Consider the following 19,032-nt stretch of genomic DNA (forward strand, 5'->3'; position numbering starts at 1 on the left):
ATTTAAAAAATCGAGAATTTTGTATTATTTATATGGTAACAATAATAATATCAGCAAAAATTTAAACAATACATAATGTTAATGCTAAGACTAATAATTGATATTAAAACTAACGGTAATAAAAATAATAACAATGATACCAATAATAACAGCAATATTATTGTGGCCGAGTTGACTTGTGGCCGAGTTAACTTGTGGCTGAGTTAACTTGTGGCCGAGTTGACTTGTGGCCGAGTTGACTGCAGCCGAACTTTTTGTGGACGAGTTGATTTGTGGCCGAGTTGACTTGTGGCCGAGTTGACTGTGGCCAAGTTGACTTGTGGCCGATTTGGATCGAATTCCCTAGTTAGTTCCGTAGTAAAATGGTTGGTTTATTGTTCAACACCGGTGTTTGTAAAAAATGTACTCGCGCAGCAGAGTGGTCAGAGGAGTCAGAGGTAATCCCCGCCAGACAAGCGCGCGTTGATATGAAACGTCATCAATCATAGAGCTTCATGATTGGATAATTATGCTATATGCCGAGATTAACTATGAGTGGAAATATCATCCACATGTCTACGGCCATACTACGTTGAAAATACCGGTTCTCGTCTGATCACCGAAGTTAAGCAACGTCGGGCCCAGTTAGTACTTGGATGGGTGACCGCCTGGGAATGGCTCACAACTCCCCTAAGTACTTATCCGGTCATGCCTGGGTGCGTATGCACCACTGAACACCAAACCAGCGCCCTCTCTAATAGCTAAAAATACTAGGCTAATCTTATTCCTAATGAAAATGTTGCAAGAAGAATCTCTATGAATCAGATTTCTTTAGGCCTCATAATAATGGTAAAAATCTCCATGTTTTGCTCGGATTATGCGAAAATCAATGTAATTTATAATCGATGGTGTGTTATATTTAATATTTTTTAATATTTTGTAATATCTAGAATAAATTATTTTTTTTAAATAGTGAGTTTACCTTTGTCATGGCAGACAAAAGAAAGCTTGTACTGTAACTGATCGTATCATGTTTATCATTACAATTTTTTGACTCACTGGTGGGTCATTCCGTGTGAAATCAACCAGACTTAAAAAAAGTTCCAGTATGACCCTCTCGGATTTTGATGAAACTCCATAAAAATGATCCACTATGTGAAAAACCAACACTTACAAAAAATTAGTGTTATAGGTTTTGTAGTTTCTGAGATATTGACTCCTCAAAAAAGGGGCATGGAAATTTAAAGCCAACGAAGTCGCAAAAAAGAGGTAAAATGCTAGACTATTCTCGTTCTTAACTGAAATTTTGCCAGTAATGGAGCTTTAAACGTTGTTTAGGTTGGTGTAGGCATGGTAGGAGTCTCCCTGTCTGGGAGTTAGTGAAGTTTTAATGATTAAGCTGAAGTTTATGAAAATTTGCAAGGATTATGCGAAAATAAGGTAATTTATAATCGATAGTGTGTTATATTGTATATTTTGTAATATCTATAATAAATTATTTCTTTAAATTAATGTGTTTACCTTTGTCATGGAAGTCAAACAGAAGCTTGTAACTGTTGGTATCATGTTTATCATTACAATTTTTTGACTCGCTGGTAACAATTGAAGTTTCTCAATAATTTCTGATATTTTATCGGTCAAGTAACGTTCCTTTCTTCGAGGTTGTATTGTTGGGTTTGCAGACCTTCACTGACCATTCGTATTATGAACTCCTGCTCGGTGCCTTTCATTTTTCTTGTTTCGAAAGGTTCTACTATATACAATTTTATTGAACTTCCTTGTGCCCAGGCTTGTGTCATGCTTGATTATGATGAGTGTTTGACTATGAGAATAATTTTGAAGTATTTAAACTTTTGTGTGAAAATGAAATTATGCCAAAGTTTACAAGTAAATTTATGCTAAGCAACAATGCAACAAGCAGAACGTTTTTCGGGTTAAACTATAAAAATATGCTAACAATGCTAGATGCAAATTTAACTAGCCAAAAAAATAAGAAAAGGTACTTTGCTATTCTGCTTTTTTACATGTGCTATTACATGAGAAATTAATTATTCTTGTATAGATGTTATTTTATTTTAAGAAATCAGTAAGGACACAATGTTAATGTTCCACAATCAAAATATACCTTTATTAAAATCCATGCTTTTAAAATACCAAAATAAAGTGTATATTTATAGACATACTGTACAAAGAAACCTTATAATAATAATCTTTATTTATTCACGAGACTTTCACCCACTGGGTGACTGGGTGTTCTTACAAAAGGCTGTGAGGTACATAAATACAATTGTATAAGACATATTAAATTATATTAAAAACAAAACTGCACATTGACAAAAACAATTATATAATAACAACACTATAAACTATCAAGTAAAAAAAAAAACAAAAAAAAACTTAAAACAGGAATTGATTTAAATCAAAAAATTGACAACAAAAACTACTTAGTGCTTAAAAGATAAAGAGGATTTATACTAAAAAAAATGAGGTTGGGGTTTACAATAGTTAAGATTTTTCATTAGCCTACTTCAGTACACACTCGGTAATCATTGTTTTGAAAATGAACCATGATAGTTATAACTAGTTGTTTGCAAACAGCTAATTAGTGAAATAGCTGTATACAAACAGCTAATAAATGAATGAAAAGATGGAATAATGAACGATTACACAGTATGTTTATTTTTTAAAATAATAATCATATAATAGAATTAATACTTCGAATAAGTTTTTCATTCATTTAATATAAACCCAAGTAGGCTTTGCAAAACATTCATTCAAGATGGAATGAACATCGCAATAATCAACCCAAAACTTGGAAAGAAGAAGCCATACACCTTGACATACAGTAAGAGAAATATATAAATGAATTAATACTTCAAATAAGTGATTCATTCATCTACTAGAAAACCCAAGTAGGCTTTGCAAAACATTCAGTCAAGATCTGGAAGATTTGATTAACCTCAACTATGTTTTTCATTGATGTGATCCAAAGTAATTAATGTACAATGCAATCAATCAGATAACACACAAAATTAGTTAATATATTAGTTGGTATATTTATATATACCAACTGATCAGCTGTGAGACAACACAGCTAATAGCTACTGTTAAACAATACTATCCAGGGACCTAAACTATCCATTCGGCATGTTGGTTGGCAATGGATACAAATTGGAAAACAAAATGTTATTCTACTTACCTCTATTAAGTTTTATGTTTTGCTTTAAAAATATGACATGAATTATTGCTGTCTGTGCTTAGAATTTTTGATTAGAAACACACACTCAACAGCTTATTTTTCTTGCATATAGCAATAGTGTTTTGTAACAGATTATATCAGTTTGTACTCAAATCCTGTACAATTTACAATTTTTCGCTTATTTTTTTTAAAAATTTACTTATTTTTAAAAAATCCAAATTACAACTAACCGAACTAAGCATTCTGGGGTAGGGACGTCACTCCACTAAGGTCCTAATGACCCGCATACCCTACCCTTTACCAAACTATTTATTTTGTGTCTATTTATTTTGAGTGTTTGTTAATATTATGGAGCTTTTGGTTTACAGTGACATAGGCAGAGCCACCAAGAGGGGAAACTGTAACAGGGCAAGGTTTGGTATGGGCCCCCAGTCACGAGTGTGAAGCTAGAGGTACATGTAGATGTACAGAACAGATTCTTGTGGCGTCCCTGTCAATCTGGAGGGGCCCATTATTAGGGGACCTGTGTCATTATTGAGGGCCTATGATAGTAATTTTTTTTTTTGAAAAATATTTTTTAAAAAATAATGCTACCTGCAATTTACATGCCCCCCCCCCCTTCTTCTCAGTGGCCCTGGACATAGGACTCAATGACATATTATGAGGCTTTCCATCCCAAACAGGCCTTCAAACAAGATCTACATATCTACATATCTGTAAATTTAGTTCTAGGTCGTCTGCAGTTCTGTTGTAAATAATAAAAATTACTTAAAATTAATTAAAATGAATATGCAACAAACTGAAGCTTGAAAGTCGAATAATGTACGTTCAATTTGTTAATGGTAGAGTGAAATATAATTTCATAGTGTACCAAAAGGCACTGAAACTTTTAGAAAGATAAACTTTGCAATATTCGGACAATAGGTACAATTTAAACTTTCAATCGTTTAACTTCTAAATGCTTTTCTTCCTGTTGACATTGACATGACCTAAGTTCTAATAACTCTGTTCTCTCCAACTGTCATCATTAATGCTAACAAAACCAAATTTATGATATTTAGTTCAAAATCTAATCTCTCAAAATTTTCAAATATTTCTTTATCAATAAATGGTAACATTATTGATAGAGTTGATAGTTTTAAATACTTAGGAATTACCTTTGATTCTCTTTTTACATGGAATAAGCATATTGAAAATTTTTGTACCAAAATTTCACAACGTATTGGTGTTATTCGTAGATTAAGATATTTTTTGCCTAATTAATATGCAACAAACTGAAGCTTGAAAGTCGAATAATGTACGTTCAATTTGTTAATGGTAGAGTGAAATATAATTTCATAGTGTACCAAAAGGCACTGAAACTTTTAGAAAGATAAACTTTGCAACATTCGGACAATAGGTACAATTTAAACTTTCAATCGTTTAACTTCTAAATGCTTCTCTTCCTGTTGACATTGACATGACCTAAGTTCTAATAACTCTGTTCTCTCCAACTGTCATCATTAATGCTAACAAAACCAAATTTATGATATTTAGTTCAAAATCTAATCTCTCAAAATTTTCAAATATTTCTTTATCAATAAATGGTAACATTATTGATAGAGTTGATAGTTTTAAATACTTAGGAATTACCTTTGATTCTCTTTTTACATGGAATAAGCATATTGAAAATTTTTGTACCAAAATTTCACAACGTATTTGTGTTATTCGTAGATTAAGATATTTTTTGCCTAATTTTTCACTTAGACTTATATATACAGGTATATAACTAAATAGACTGGCCAGAATTATTTTGTACGCTGATATAAGAACGCCTGTTTATGATCTTATGGAATCACTAAATTGGAAGCTTGTGGACAAACAATGGGAATATAATATTCTTGTAATGACATTTAAATGCTTATCAGGAACTGTTCCAGCATACTTAACACATTTTTACGAATTAATCGATGAATATCATAACATAAATACAAGAAGCAAATCAAAAAACACTTTGATCTCACCAAAATGGCAGAATGATTTTGGAAAAAGAACATTTAAATACCGATCCGTTAATTTACGGAACAATTTATCATCAAATATCCGCAGTAATATTCATTCTATTTCCCTACAATCCTTTAAAAATCTAATTTAATTTACCAATCTTTTTTCTGCTTCTTATATTTATGTAACTTATATATTTCTTTATCAATTCTGTTTTTAATTTAAAGTAGTTTAAGATCATACCCTGGACCTCAGGGAAGAACAGTACTAATACTGACTGAGTATCCAGAATAAAGAAAGATTTCTATTCTATCTATTCTATCTATCTTTTCTTGATGTCGTTTCTCCCTTCGCTTTCGATTGATTTCTTCCCTCTTAGCTTGACTCAGCGCTGCTCTCTGTGCTCTTTTTCTCTCTCTCTTTCACTTTGTCTTGTTGTCGCATTATTCTTCTTTTTCCTATTCCTTTTTAACACCGGTGTAGCTACAGCAGCCTCTTTCTTCCTTTGCCTATATTCCCTCATTCTTTTTGCTGACATTTCATTATAACGTTTCTTCTTATCCCCAGTAAGGCTGGCTCTCCAGAGAATCGACTTAATTGCATCAATTTTCTTGTGGGCTTCATATCCTTCAAGATTATTTTGCTTTAGTCTCTGGTACCTGTCACGAAAGTCTAGTGGAAACTGCCTTTTATGTGCCTGCGAGTTAGACAACTGAACAAAGTACAATACACAAAACAATTTAAAATAACAATAATTTATTAAACACTTAACTAGGTACCATTCGCACTGTAGAAGAGGCGCAACTCATCTACCAATAATCTATGGATGGATTTAACAAAATAAAGCCATGGCATAATAAATAAAAAGGTTCTCATGAGTATACTTGCAAATAAACGGCCAGACACGCTTCCCACACTGAATAATCCCAAAGGTAGACGCGTACAGCTCCGCTCGTCTATATGTTCACACAAGTCGCTTCCTCTAAAGGCCAACTCAGACAGCGTCGGACGACGCAGCACGACGCGATTTATCGTTGCGTCGGGCTGTCTGAGTTGAATACAGACGCGATGGGTAGTCGTGAGACTGCGTCGGGGGTAGTTTTTGGTCGTCGGGGAAATATTAAACATGTTTAATATTCCCCGACGAGACGACTCGTCGGCTGCTTGATTGACAATCGCGTGCATTTATTTACAATCGAGGGCGGTCATCAGTCATCAAAAAGTTTCGAGTTCAGTTTGTCGCGATGGATCAAATGGCTCATCAACAGCAAGAGGAATGGACAGAAGATGCCGAGGAAGTACTAATAAACCTTTGGAGGAATGAGCCCTGCTTCTACGATGTTAATGCAAAAATTTACAGCAATAAGCATATGAGACAAAAAAAGATTGAGGAATTTAGCGTTATCGTGGGGAAAAGTTGTAATTGACGTTCATGTACCAATTTAAAGGCCTGAACCGCGGGTTGTGAAGTGTGCGACACCGCACAGCCCGAGTCATACACCGCAGTGTTATAGGCTAGGCCTAGTTGGCCAAGGCCTAAACCTATGCCCTGTGCTATAATAATGATAGAATAGGCCTAGCCTAGGCATGGCTATTTTAGATGCAAAATTAAACACAGACATGACTAGGCCCTAGGCTGGCATATACTAGGCCCTAGGCATAGTACTATAGGCCTAGTAGTAGTAGGCCTAGTAGTGATGAATTAATATAAATTAATTAAAGGCAAAAAATATATATATACATATATTTCTTTTTAGTATTACTGTAGGCCTATATGTTAGGCGGATAGTAGCAAATAACCAAAGAGTGATATTTGGTTTTAGCAAAATAATATTAAAAAGCCTCCCAGGCCCTCTCCCTCCCTCATCGCATTTCTGTCTTGGAAGTTGTACAGGTTCCATTGAATGTTGGCCCCTCCACTGACCTTCAACAACTAAATGTGTGGAAGCGTTTTCTGTATCCACAAAACCAGGTGGATTGTATTCTGTGTTGCATCTTAGCATATTGTGCAATGCTGCACATGCAAACACTAAAGGCTCCACATTTTCTGGTCTAATTCTGATTGTTCGGAAAACTCCAAATCGATTTGACAAAATTCCAAAAGCATTTTCAGACACCCGTCTAGCCCTTGAAAGGCGGTAATTGAATACTCTTTGTTCTTTTGTAAGCTGCCTCAGGGGATACGGCTTCATAATATCTTCTCGTAATGGTAATGCCTCATCTGCCACAATCATGTAAGGCACATCTACATTAGTACCAGGCAGTGGACTTGCATTTGGCACTCCAATTGCTTTGTTTTTTAGTCCCTTGTCTAATGAACATTTAGAGAAAACTCCGCCATCAGACACTCGTCCATTGGTACCAAAATCAACATATAAAAATTTATATGAGGAATCAACCAGAGCCATAAGTACCATACTAAACGAATTCTTATAATTAAAGTATTCTGATCCTGAATTTGGTGGTGGTTGAAGATTGACATGTTTGCCGTCCAACGCTCCCAAACAATTTGGGAAGTTCCATTTCATTTGAAAGGAGTTGGCAATGTCGTGCCACTCTTTCGTTGTTGATGGTGTCTGCAAAATACAATACAAATCACAACAAATTATGACCAATTTAATTTATTTTTGTAATAAATACTATATCCAGAAAATCTCACTGCATGTGAATCTGAAAAAGGAATCTTTCTAGAAAGATTAAATAACAAATTAGGGAGTTTGTTGTATAATCAATACAACAAGATATGTTATACATAAAACAAAGAAGTAGAACACTTAAACACATCATATGGGAGGAAGTATAACAGGAAGATAACATTGTCATTTTTGTTTTTGCAGGTTTTAGATGAATGTGATGAGATTTCAGAAGATCCTGTAGAAATTCTACAATCCATTACACAAACTGAATGTGAAACGCCAAGTCCAGAAGTTCCTGAACTAGCAAACAGGCCGACGTCTAAAGCATCCAAACAAAAAAAAGAAATTGAAAATGAAGAACTTCAATTAAGCTTTTAAAGAGCACGATGATAATGCTGTTGTTGATAAAACTGATGAAGATTTCGTGTTTGGCAGATATATTGAAAGTGAAATGAAATTAATCAAAAATAAAAAAACCAAAGCAATACTGAAAAACAAAATCCAAAATGAGATTTTTCAAGCCAAAATAGAGGATTTGAATTAAATCTTCCAAATCACATCAATAACAGGCAGTAAATAATATGCATATACATTACCCATAACTGGGCTGGTAATTAAAAATTGTACATTAAATTGTAATAAATTTTTTCTGATTGTTTATTTGGCAGGCAATACATCTAATAATAATAATAATAATAATTTTATACGCACCCTGCTGGCTTCGTTTGGCAATCCATGGTCTACACCACCTTCTATTTTTTGCCCTATTTCTCCGTCGCCTTCGTCGTCGCAAAATCAATAGCAGTAGGGTTGCTGCATATAACTTCCGTCTTGCTACCATTTTGCCAGAACTTATGTCAAACCTACATAATACAAGTAAAGGCTATTTGGTTAATCTCTTTCTGCACACAAATAATACTGTATGATCAGTTAATGAAATTTTTGATTTGTTCTAAACGTTGATTGGTAGACCAATCTTTACGATATACTAAACCTCAGTTCCCTCCTATGGCATGTCGGAAGAATAACCACTCTGAAATTGTAGGCCTATATAATATGTCCGTATCTCCCTAGCCTAGTAGTAGATGATACCTTGTCCAACATACACATTATTGGACACTGCACACTTGGCGGTCCATACACATTACTGTTTATCGACCGGCGGCCGCTTCAACCACTAGCTCTACTTCATTCTGGCCTACTTAGGCCTATAGTATAGGCCTAGCTACCCATAATTTTTATTATCCTCTTTCAGATCAGTAGCGAATTTCAATAAGAAATAAGATCTACCTTACCTTTAAACAAATATATTAAGCTTTTTTGTGATATTAGTGTTTCTGAAAATAAATATAAACTTACCAGGCCTTAGGCCTACGTTTGAGATGAACACATACACAATCAGCACTTCCGTGTTTACATTCAGGTCATTCACACTCAGTGTACGTACGCGTCTAGTCTGCCGTGACTACAATTTAAGATTCAACCAATCAGAAACGCAGATTGACTTCCGTTTGTTTGTTTGCAATATCGTATCTCTCCTGAAAACAATACAGTTTTTAGGATCGCGTCGGGGCTCGTCGGGTCTATCTGAGTTAAGCTAGTCAGCCCGATTTGCCGTCGCACGATTTTTGACCGACTGTCCCCGACGATAAATCGCGTCGGGCTGCGTCGGCCGACGCTGTCTGAGTTGGCCTTAACATGAACAACCTCAGACGCGTACAGCTCCGCTCGTCTGGTATACACGTTTGAACAGACTTGGCTTGAATGAAGCGACGATACACAACACGGCATCCACAGTCGTCTCGATACTCAACCAACACTGGTCTAGATAATCAAGCCTATCCATAAAGCCTTTAAATAAAACAATCCATAATTCCACAGAGCGTGCCCCATTTACAAACACATGGTTAACAACCCCCATCTTATATATCACAGTACATGAATAAATGGATCTATACTGATGTAATTATCAATACTCACAAAAATTAGGCCTAGCATAGCAATATTTAATTGTACAGTTTTACTCACCGTCACAACGGCTAACCAGGAGTAAATTGTTTCAGTGTATTACCAAGGAAGGCCACTGTTAGCTTCGGCTAACTTCCAAACGGATTCCACAACTGTTGAGACTATAATTAAATTATTAATTTTTACCACCTCCGTGGTTACTACCGGCACACACATGTCCGGCTGCCTACCTGCAGTACACTGAAACAAAAACCCTCACTAACATCACATAACCCCGTACTAAGACCAATTTGCATATTAGTCGATGCATCTGCACCAAGTAAGTTTACAATAACAAATATGGAATGCCAAAGATGCCTTTTGTGACACCAAAATTGCTGGTTTTCATGACAGTACCAGTTTGGTTTTTTTGCAGTACCGGTTGAAGTACATGGATGATTATCCGGTGTAGGCTCACTTGATGTTGTAGGTTTCAATCGAAGGTTTATTCGTAGCTTATAAGGCATACCACCTGTAGTATGGATTGTAAATAGAAAATGAGATGCTGGAAATGCATGAAATTTCATACATTTAATTAAATTATTTTTTGTATTGCTTTTAAGATTGGCAAATGTATTTATTATACAATAATTTAGGGGTCCAAAAAAAATCTGATATTTGGTGGAATTTATTGGAAATGCCACCTAACTTAATATATTAATTTGTTAATGTAATAATGTAAACATAGTTTTATTTTTAAAAAATATATTTTAGATTTAGGGCTAAGCCTGAGATTAAATTTTAATTTGAAAGTGAACATTTAATTACACTTTTATAATTTAATAAAAGTAAAGGAACAATAGAACAAATTTATTCTTCAGAATTCCAAAATTGTTTTTCTATCAAAATATACTGTAGAATTCACCCACAATAAAAACAATTATCGGCTAGCCATGATAGGCCTCATTGATAGAGATTGTCCACGGCTGAGAAAGCTACAGTACAGTATATACCTGGCCAACCACATGATGATATTTCTCTTCTTAATTTGCAACTTGCAAGACGTATCCATGGACGCCGTTTCAGCCCAATCATGCGATACGTCCTTGGAAATTTAAATCAAATCCTATAATTTCATCTACAAATATTTATTAAATCTACATATACACTACGTAAAAAAAAATGTTTTATATATTACATCATATTTAGGAAAGAGTAATAACCTGCAAATACGTCAGAATACGCAGGCTAAGTGGGAGTTCAAAAATACGTAGGGTCTAGGCTAATCTAGGCCTATCCGAACCAAAAAGGACACCGTTTCCCCAGGCCTCTACAATACGTCCTGGTTAAATTTCACTCTAAACTAATATTGTATAAACGGAAAACTACTACTTTTTTAATTACATCATATTTAGGACATATTACACTAAATAAAATGCATCCTATCATCTTATGACAACAAGACATATCCAGCCAGCCAAGGACATCGCATCTGTCCTGGCTCGTGATACGTCCCTCCAATTCCCCTGTAATGTTATTTTATGTTATAATAATAAATAATGTCTAGGGCCTAGGCTATTTCCGATCAAGACGTAATCAAAACCAAACCAGACACCGCGGCAAAATTTAATTTTGAATCAGAATTGTCAAAATTTTGGCAATAATAAAAACAAATTGAAAACTTGAAAATAATCACATGACTTACAACACTTTAGCATTTTAACTAGGTTGATTATTAATTAAATTATTCACTTACCTTTCTTTTCATTTAGGCGTATTAATAACAATACGTAACAGAAATCGAGCAGAAAATCAAAACGCAACCAAAGGACTCCAGAATTGAAAGGAGCCCTTGCAATGTTTATTGACCAGAAAGCTATTCTTCAGATCTCAGATGGGTTTCAAACATGATTCGCAAGGCATTTTAAGAACGATCCATTTCAAAATTGAGGGTGGTGTACTTTGAAAACCCTGATAGGTTTTAAGACGTATCGATATTAAAATGGACACCAAAACTCATTTTTATTGCTTTATTGATTCTAATCGAATAACGAAACAGCAAATATAAGTATAATTATATTCACATAATATTCAAATACTAATATAGTACACATTAAATTTCGAAAATTTTTTATTACAACAACAGTGTACCCCGGACAGGATGCAACTATTTTTACAACGTGGGACGCCACGCATTACGTCATTACTGCTAATTTATAAACAATCATGTTTGTGCGAAAACGGGAATCTCTGCAAATCAAAACATACGCATTGTATCAATGGTTGTTCAAGCATGAAATTAATACAAAAGTAAGTTGGGTTTACGTAATATTCGTTGATTTTATAATAGAAAATACAACAAAATTTTATGTCATAGTACACTGAAGCTCAGACTACATTTTTAATAACACAACATACTTGGATTCTTTCTGTGGGCCTAGCACAATCTTGAATTTAACTGGTTGTGACCTTGGCCAAACTTCATGGAAATACCCAAATATTGTTTGAAGGTTTGCATGGGTAGGGAAGACAGCCTTGGTGTTAGTAATAGTTTTGTTTATGTTTTGGTTAAGTTGTTTAGATACCTCCTTGGTCTAGGCAATGTAGTTTGTATAGCGTTAAAATGTTATCTACCTATATCTACCAAGTTACTAGTGGTATCTACCATGTACACAAAGACATTTCAGTTACAGACATAGATTTCGCACGACTACAGTTACTTGGATAATTTTTCTAGGCTATGCAGATGCATCTTCATCTCTCGCCTAAGTCTAGTGTAAATTCTACTCTAGGTCCTTCAAATCAAAAGATAGGCTCAGACCTACTGTATTTTGTTGACTAATGAACAACAAATCTTCTTTACAGTATTTCATGAATTAATAATCAGAGTTACGAACACCAACAATAGACCTATTGTGCCGGGAACCGAATTTTAAGTATTGTATTTTCAGAGCGACGTGATGCATTGTGGGCGACTCAGAACCTTCCACCGAATATTAGTATGAAAATAACGTACATTTAATCAATAATTGATTTAGCTTTAGTTTAATGTAACATTCGATAGATTTGAAAAATATAAAGAATTTGCTAAAGGTAGACCAGGCCCAATTGAATTGAAATGAGTTGTCATTCACCTTTTTCTGTCTCCTGATCTTCAGTCTGTTCTCCCATACCAGGGCTATACACTACGTCTTTAGCTTCTTCACTAGAAGCACCTGGGTCTGTGCATTAGTAAAAATTAACAAATGACAAATTTACAAATTATTTAAATATATACTAGTACATTAAAGCTGTATACATGGAGGATTAATCCATCTGAATCCATAAGGAAAATAATTAAAGACAGTAATAAATATTTAGGATTGAATTAAATTATCATGCATGCTAAAATCACTTCTTACTAGATGACAACATACCATCGATGTGAGAGGCCTGCCTACCACACACACTGGCATGATAAAATTGTTCAAGGACCAGGCTAGGCTTATAAAGACTATACAAGATACAGAATAGCTAGACTTAACAAAATTAGAACCCCCTTTAGAAATCCTGGCTACGGGCTTGTGATATATAAGGATGCATTGGTCACCTGTAATTACTATTAAACAAGTAATGCATGACCAGTATAATTTTTTTTCCTTAATGATGAATTTTAAAGTTGACATCAAACAATTTCCTTGTGTTGAGATACTTATTCATAATAACATGAAAACAGAATTGCTTGAAATCTATACAGTACCTTGTTTTTGTTATTTCTGAAGCACTTTACATGCCATGCAAGGCCACAATCGTATAGAAAAAGAAAATTAATTAAAAAGTAAAAATAATTACTCCAATAACCATTTCACAGTACTTACTTTTAATTGCAACTAGAGTATTGTTGTCATACAATTCTAAATGTTTATTAGCTTTCTCTCCATTTTTGTAAACATATCTCAAAATTGCAAAGAGCTACTAACATGGAAACTTCAACGATCATTTGGTTTGGCCTGGAATGGTGACAATAAGCTTTTCAAGGTTATCAGTCATGTGTGACATCCTGTATGCGCAATTTTGCGTTTTTACTTTATCGATCATATCATGCTAGCCAATTGCCATATCAAAAATCACTTTCAGTGGGCATAAACTTTGGGTCAAGGTTGAATGTCATGTATCTTAATTTTGAGCGTACCCTGCGTGCATTAATTTTAAAATGCTGAAAATCACTTTTTGACTAAATTAGTACATTTAAATTTTTAAATGTTCAAAATCATGCCTATTTTAATACATTTTTAAATAAATAGAATGTTTATTTGTACAAAAAAAACATTTGGAATTAAAAATTAAGATACATAAAATTGAAATAAAAAAATTGAATTTATTGAAACCACAATCTTGTGTTCTTTAGAACACATGCTTAACCGACCGCACCATTCATGTGTTATAAGTGTTAATGGCAATAATGTACAGTGCTTGCTGAAACCCCTGTTTTGTTTTGATTTCGTCATCGTAAACATGTGCGCTCATTTTAACGACTGGTGTTTGTGGTTGTTCGTTGAAACTTAATTAATTGTGACTATTATAGCGGAAATGGAAATGGAATGCTGTTGTTAGCATTGTTGGAGTATGTTGTTGCCAGCCAGGATATGATAATGATGGTACAACACAACAACGCTGGCTTAGATGCCTACGTTACGTAATCGTGTCCTTGTAATCCGAGCCAAGTTAACGTTATTCTAGTAAAGTTAAGTCACTTAACTGTAAGTAACTTAAACTAAGGTCACACTAGCCTGGCTTGACTCACCGCGGATGAGATTTCAAGCCAGGCTCGAAATTCTGGGTCGGTCATACTAGTTGGATTGACCTCTAAATTATGAAAGTCGAAACAGCAGAGCCGTAAAGAGAGAGTTTTGCCAACTTTGTTTCACAGGATTCGATATACGCTCCGTGTGATTGGGTGGATCGCAATCAAAGATTTTACACCAGACGTGCCCGAACCACTCTTCTTCAACTGATCTTTTATCAGCTTGTATTGGGCTTGCAATGCCTTCACTTTTGTTTGAATTTGGGCCGTCTTTCTCTTCTCATGTCCGAGACTGGCTAATCTGTCAGCAAGCACGCCAAAAATTCCCGTTTTGTTGTTTGTTTTTTTTATTTTCTATCCGGTCCCTCAGCTCAGGTTGGGCCCACAAATCTACCAGGTCAGCCGTTTCCTGGTCGCTCCAAATCAATCGCATTATTAATTAAAATTTGAATTAACTTTTATGAAAAGTAATGATTGCGTCTTGATTGAACACACATGAAGAACTCGCAGGTTTTTAATTCAAGAACTTCTAAACGCAACGGCGTCATCGACTGTGATTGGTCGACAGCCGACGAGGAAATGTCAATCTCGGTCACGCCAGGGTCAATATGGGTGCTTAGCTGGGATCGAGATAGGTAGATTGAGATCGAGGTCACGCCAGGCGCGAGTCTGTGCAGATGCGGTCACATTACGAAAATATCACCAGCGGTGAGTCAAGCCAGGCTTGAAACTCTAGTGTGGCCGTAGCCTTAAGCCTTTAACTAGCTATAATTGACTGGTTTACGTCAAACTAGTTAAGTGGTCTATATTTAGATAAAAGTTTGACGTGAACCAGGCTAGTGTGGTAATTCCCTGGTGACAGATAATTAATTAATTACATGCAACTTGATATCTCTCTCGATTAGATACTTACTTAAATATTTACTCAATTTTGCTCATAAACTTATTTTTTTTTTTTTTAAGTTTCTGAAAATTAGTATTGTATATACAAGTTTGAATTTATCCTGGCCTACCTACCTAGGGCCCCTGGAAATGAAATTTTATATAAAGTTTTAACTTTCAAATTTAGTTTTATTTTGTAAAGGAATAATTTGTACTGATTGAGAGATGCATTTTTTTTTATTCTGGCTGTTGATTCAGTATTTCTATTTATTTTTTTAATATTAATTATAAATTTATTAATTTTTTAATTTACAACACTAAATAATAGTTTTAATAAGCAAAAAAAGTTATTATCTTTCAATTGGTATTAAACATTATTGTAATATTCTTATAGAAAAATGTATATTTAATTATTTTTTTTCAAACTAAAAAAAAATTCAAAATTTTTTTGATGAAAGGCGGAAGTGAGTGGGTAGAATGTCTGTGCAATTCATGCTGAAAGATGTCCGAGCTGATTATTGTACCATGAAGATAAGATTTACCATGAAGACATTTACATATTCTTCTTTTCATTAACTAAATTACACTGCATACGATATATTTTCCCATATTCTACATAAGTACAGGTATATAATATAAATTGATTTCAAACCAATTCAAGAAATTTCCTAAATTGTATAACATAACATGATACATACCTTCACACTTCACGCTAGTCCACTGGCAATAGATGGTTGGGCCATTGCATTTTTGGCATGACTCCAGTGAATTTAGCCTATCTTCCACCTGGTTATGAGGAGGACACTGTCAAAAAAATATTGATTGCATCAACTTATAAATTGTACTGTGGATCTGCGAAAACTAACTAAGGGGGCAGAAAAATAACTATTTCTACTTGCAATATCTGAAGGGCCCTAGTCATCATAATCGAAAAAAAAATCATCCATTTTTCTCACATTGGTAAAAGAGACACTTTCTGGTCCCTATCAAAAAAAAAATCATCCATTTTTCTCACATTGGTAAAAGAGACACTTTCTGGTCCCTATTGTTGATGTCCACTACATCAGCATTCAATAGAACAGGATCCTTATAGGGAAATTTCTGCAACATGTAATCACATGCAACAAAATATTGTCTGACACTACTGTAAAATATTTTCAAATTGAGAAGCACACAAATTACTCCACCAACCGTACTAGAACAGGATAAAGTTTTGTATCACAATAATCATTACTACCATCAGTAGCCAGGCTATAAGGCCCATCTTTCAATGCTGTTACTCCCACCAAACTGAATTAATCAGTTTGGTGGGAGTAACAGCTTTAAAATAATGATGATGCAAAAATTAATGTTTCTTGGTATTATTTGAGAGTTGTGTGGTCCTGTCTGCCATGGAAGACACTGAATAACCTGTCCTCACAGAAAAGCTGATGCTGCCCAAGAAACAATATTGAAATGCATCTGACGTAATCAAAAGTTAGAAAAGTTTTAAAAAGCACAAAATTCTAACCTTTGGTTCATGTGCTACTGTGTACTCCTCATCCGATGAAGAATCCAAATTAACTTCAAAAATTGGATATGCTTGCTTGCTGCTACTTGCTTTTCAGATTTCTGTTTCTGCAATATTTATATAAAGAGATACTAAATATCATCAGGCAAGTACTGTGCAAATGCCTTGCATATACTGTGAGAATGTTACAGTTTCAGCACTAAATCATAATAGAATAATGATACAAATATAAATATTGTGATTATTATATATTTACTATAGTGTTAAAATGAATTTGAACATGAATGACTGTGTAGTGTATTGAATGAAATATTGAATAATAAATTAATATAAATTATGAGCTTATCTTTTATGCATTTTAAAACAACTTTTATAGTACCCAGTGCATATTTACCATCTTATTTACCTTTTCATTTGCAACTAACTGCTTTTGAGCAACCTCTATGCTAGTACTCTCATCCTTTGTTTCAGTTAAAGGCTCTGATATAGTGACATTAGGAATCCTCAGACGAGCATCTGACGTCAGTATATCTTGTTGCAACACATCCTCAGATTCTGATAATAAAAGAAGGTTTATAATTAGACCAGTGCCGATAATTTTTGCATCACATTTATAAGGTTTTATAAAAAAAAGAGCAACAAATCCAATCGTGTTCGAAGGTGATAAGAGTAGTTAAAGAAGCTCTAATTTTGATGCAAAACAAGGACTACTGAAATTTTCTATTTACACCTGACATTTTGAAACATGGCTCTGAAACCCAGGCCAGTTTGCCAATGATAATGGATAATGCAGGCCTCTAAGCATATTTATTTATTAAGCTTAATCACTGCAAAAAATACATAAGATAAGACAAACAAGGCTATCTAATCCAGTAAAACTCAGATCTTTGCTTATTCTTTTGTTTTGTCGCTACTCAAACTCCTCTTTCATTTTGCTAATTATTTTCATAATGAATTGGCCACATATTTTTTTTTGTTGGACAGCAAGAGGATATACATTTACATTATTATTATTAAAAAGTTGAGGTTGAGTTTTGGCCTTGGTTAGTACAAGCTTTGGCCAGAAATTTGCCTCGATATCATGTGCAATTTGAACTTGCCTGTGCATTTCAAAAAAGTAAGGGCCAATTTCTACAGATTTTGCGATAGAATAATTTGACCTAGGCTAGTGCAAACTTCAACCATAGAGCCGGTCGACCGTCCTGTTTTCAACCCCCCAGATTTAAGAACGATTTTTTAATTATCCATTTCTAGGCCATCCTATGCCACTGGTAAAATGATATCCAGGCTATGGCCAGCCAGGCAAGGTAGGCCTAGGCTACCTAGCTGGGTTAGTCCTAGCTAGGTTAGCCCTGACTGTAAATTTCCATTACTAATATAGCCTAGGCGATAGTACGTGCCAGGCCTGATGGAGGCCTTCCTAGGCCTAGGCCCCTAGGAGCATGCAAATCAAGAATTAAAACTTACCAGCCAACTGCAAAATAAACGCTTCATAACACTGAGTCTGAGTCTGACCATTTTTAGAATTAGGCCTATTGCCCCACTTGACAGCATACACCTTGTTTTTTTTTAAGTCGCTCAAATTCTTAGGTTTAAATTTTTTAATATCTGCTACCGCCACTATATCATATTCACGTTCTTGTTTAAAATATACCAATGCATGCGACGGCCGAACCATAATTATGCTTGTAGGTCTCCGCAAATTCATGTAGACAACTGGTGGTACGTACAACGCTTCTCTTCTCTAGCAGGCGAATGGAAATAACCGCCAAATCTGATTCGGCGAAAGAAAGAATAGTGTTAATCACACAGACTTTTAACGTCGAAAGATAACCGGCGGGAAGAGAATCTCTACTAAACGTCTGGATATTTTAGACAATCTCATAATAGCCCGCTCGTCGTCCACGCAGCCGTTAATAGTAATACAGATATTCCGCGGGAATAGAGGTTGTCACATTCTCAAAAATTTCCAGTATTTTGTCAGTGACCAAAATTATTATTGCATTTTCAACTTAGATAAAATACCCCAAAAATAGCACAAATAGATTAATAGATGCAAAGTTAACAAAATTTGTTCGACCATGAATACTGATTCGTAAATATAGGTTTTTCT

At 34.6% G+C, this 19,032-nt stretch overlaps 1 protein-coding gene across 1 annotated transcript; it reads right to left on the minus strand.

The window, feature by feature from the left end:
• Positions 1-12,870: 12,870 nt before the first annotated feature.
• LOC117108188 lies at positions 12,871-18,657 on the minus strand. The gene is made up of 6 exons (XM_033250154.1): positions 18,387-18,657; positions 17,326-17,474; positions 16,938-17,026; positions 16,606-16,699; positions 16,108-16,213; positions 12,871-12,965 (listed from the first exon to the last, which is right to left on the minus strand). Exons 1-6 carry the CDS (start codon positions 18,625-18,627, stop codon positions 12,871-12,873), a joined length of 774 nt encoding a protein of 257 aa, XP_033106045.1. The 5' UTR covers positions 18,628-18,657.
• Between the last annotated feature and the right edge of the window lie 375 nt (positions 18,658-19,032).

Source organism: Anneissia japonica, unplaced genomic scaffold (assembly GCF_011630105.1).
Source record: "Anneissia japonica isolate Jap-2015-1 unplaced genomic scaffold, ASM1163010v1 scaffold4326_len33496_cov203, whole genome shotgun sequence".
NCBI classification, from domain to species: Eukaryota; Metazoa; Echinodermata; class Crinoidea; order Comatulida; family Comatulidae; genus Anneissia; species Anneissia japonica.

Coding starts and splice junctions, on each gene's coding strand:
- LOC117108188 (XM_033250154.1), bottom strand. CDS start 18,627: ATGAATTTGCGGAGACCTACAAGCATAATTATGGTTCGGCCGTCGCAT. Junction 17,027..17,325: donor AGTTAGTTGCAAATGAAAAG/GTAAATAAGATG, acceptor TAAATATTGCAG/AAACAGAAATCTGAAAAGCA. Junction 16,214..16,605: donor CAAAACTTTATCCTGTTCTA/GTACGGTTGGTG, acceptor TTTTTTTGACAG/TGTCCTCCTCATAACCAGGT.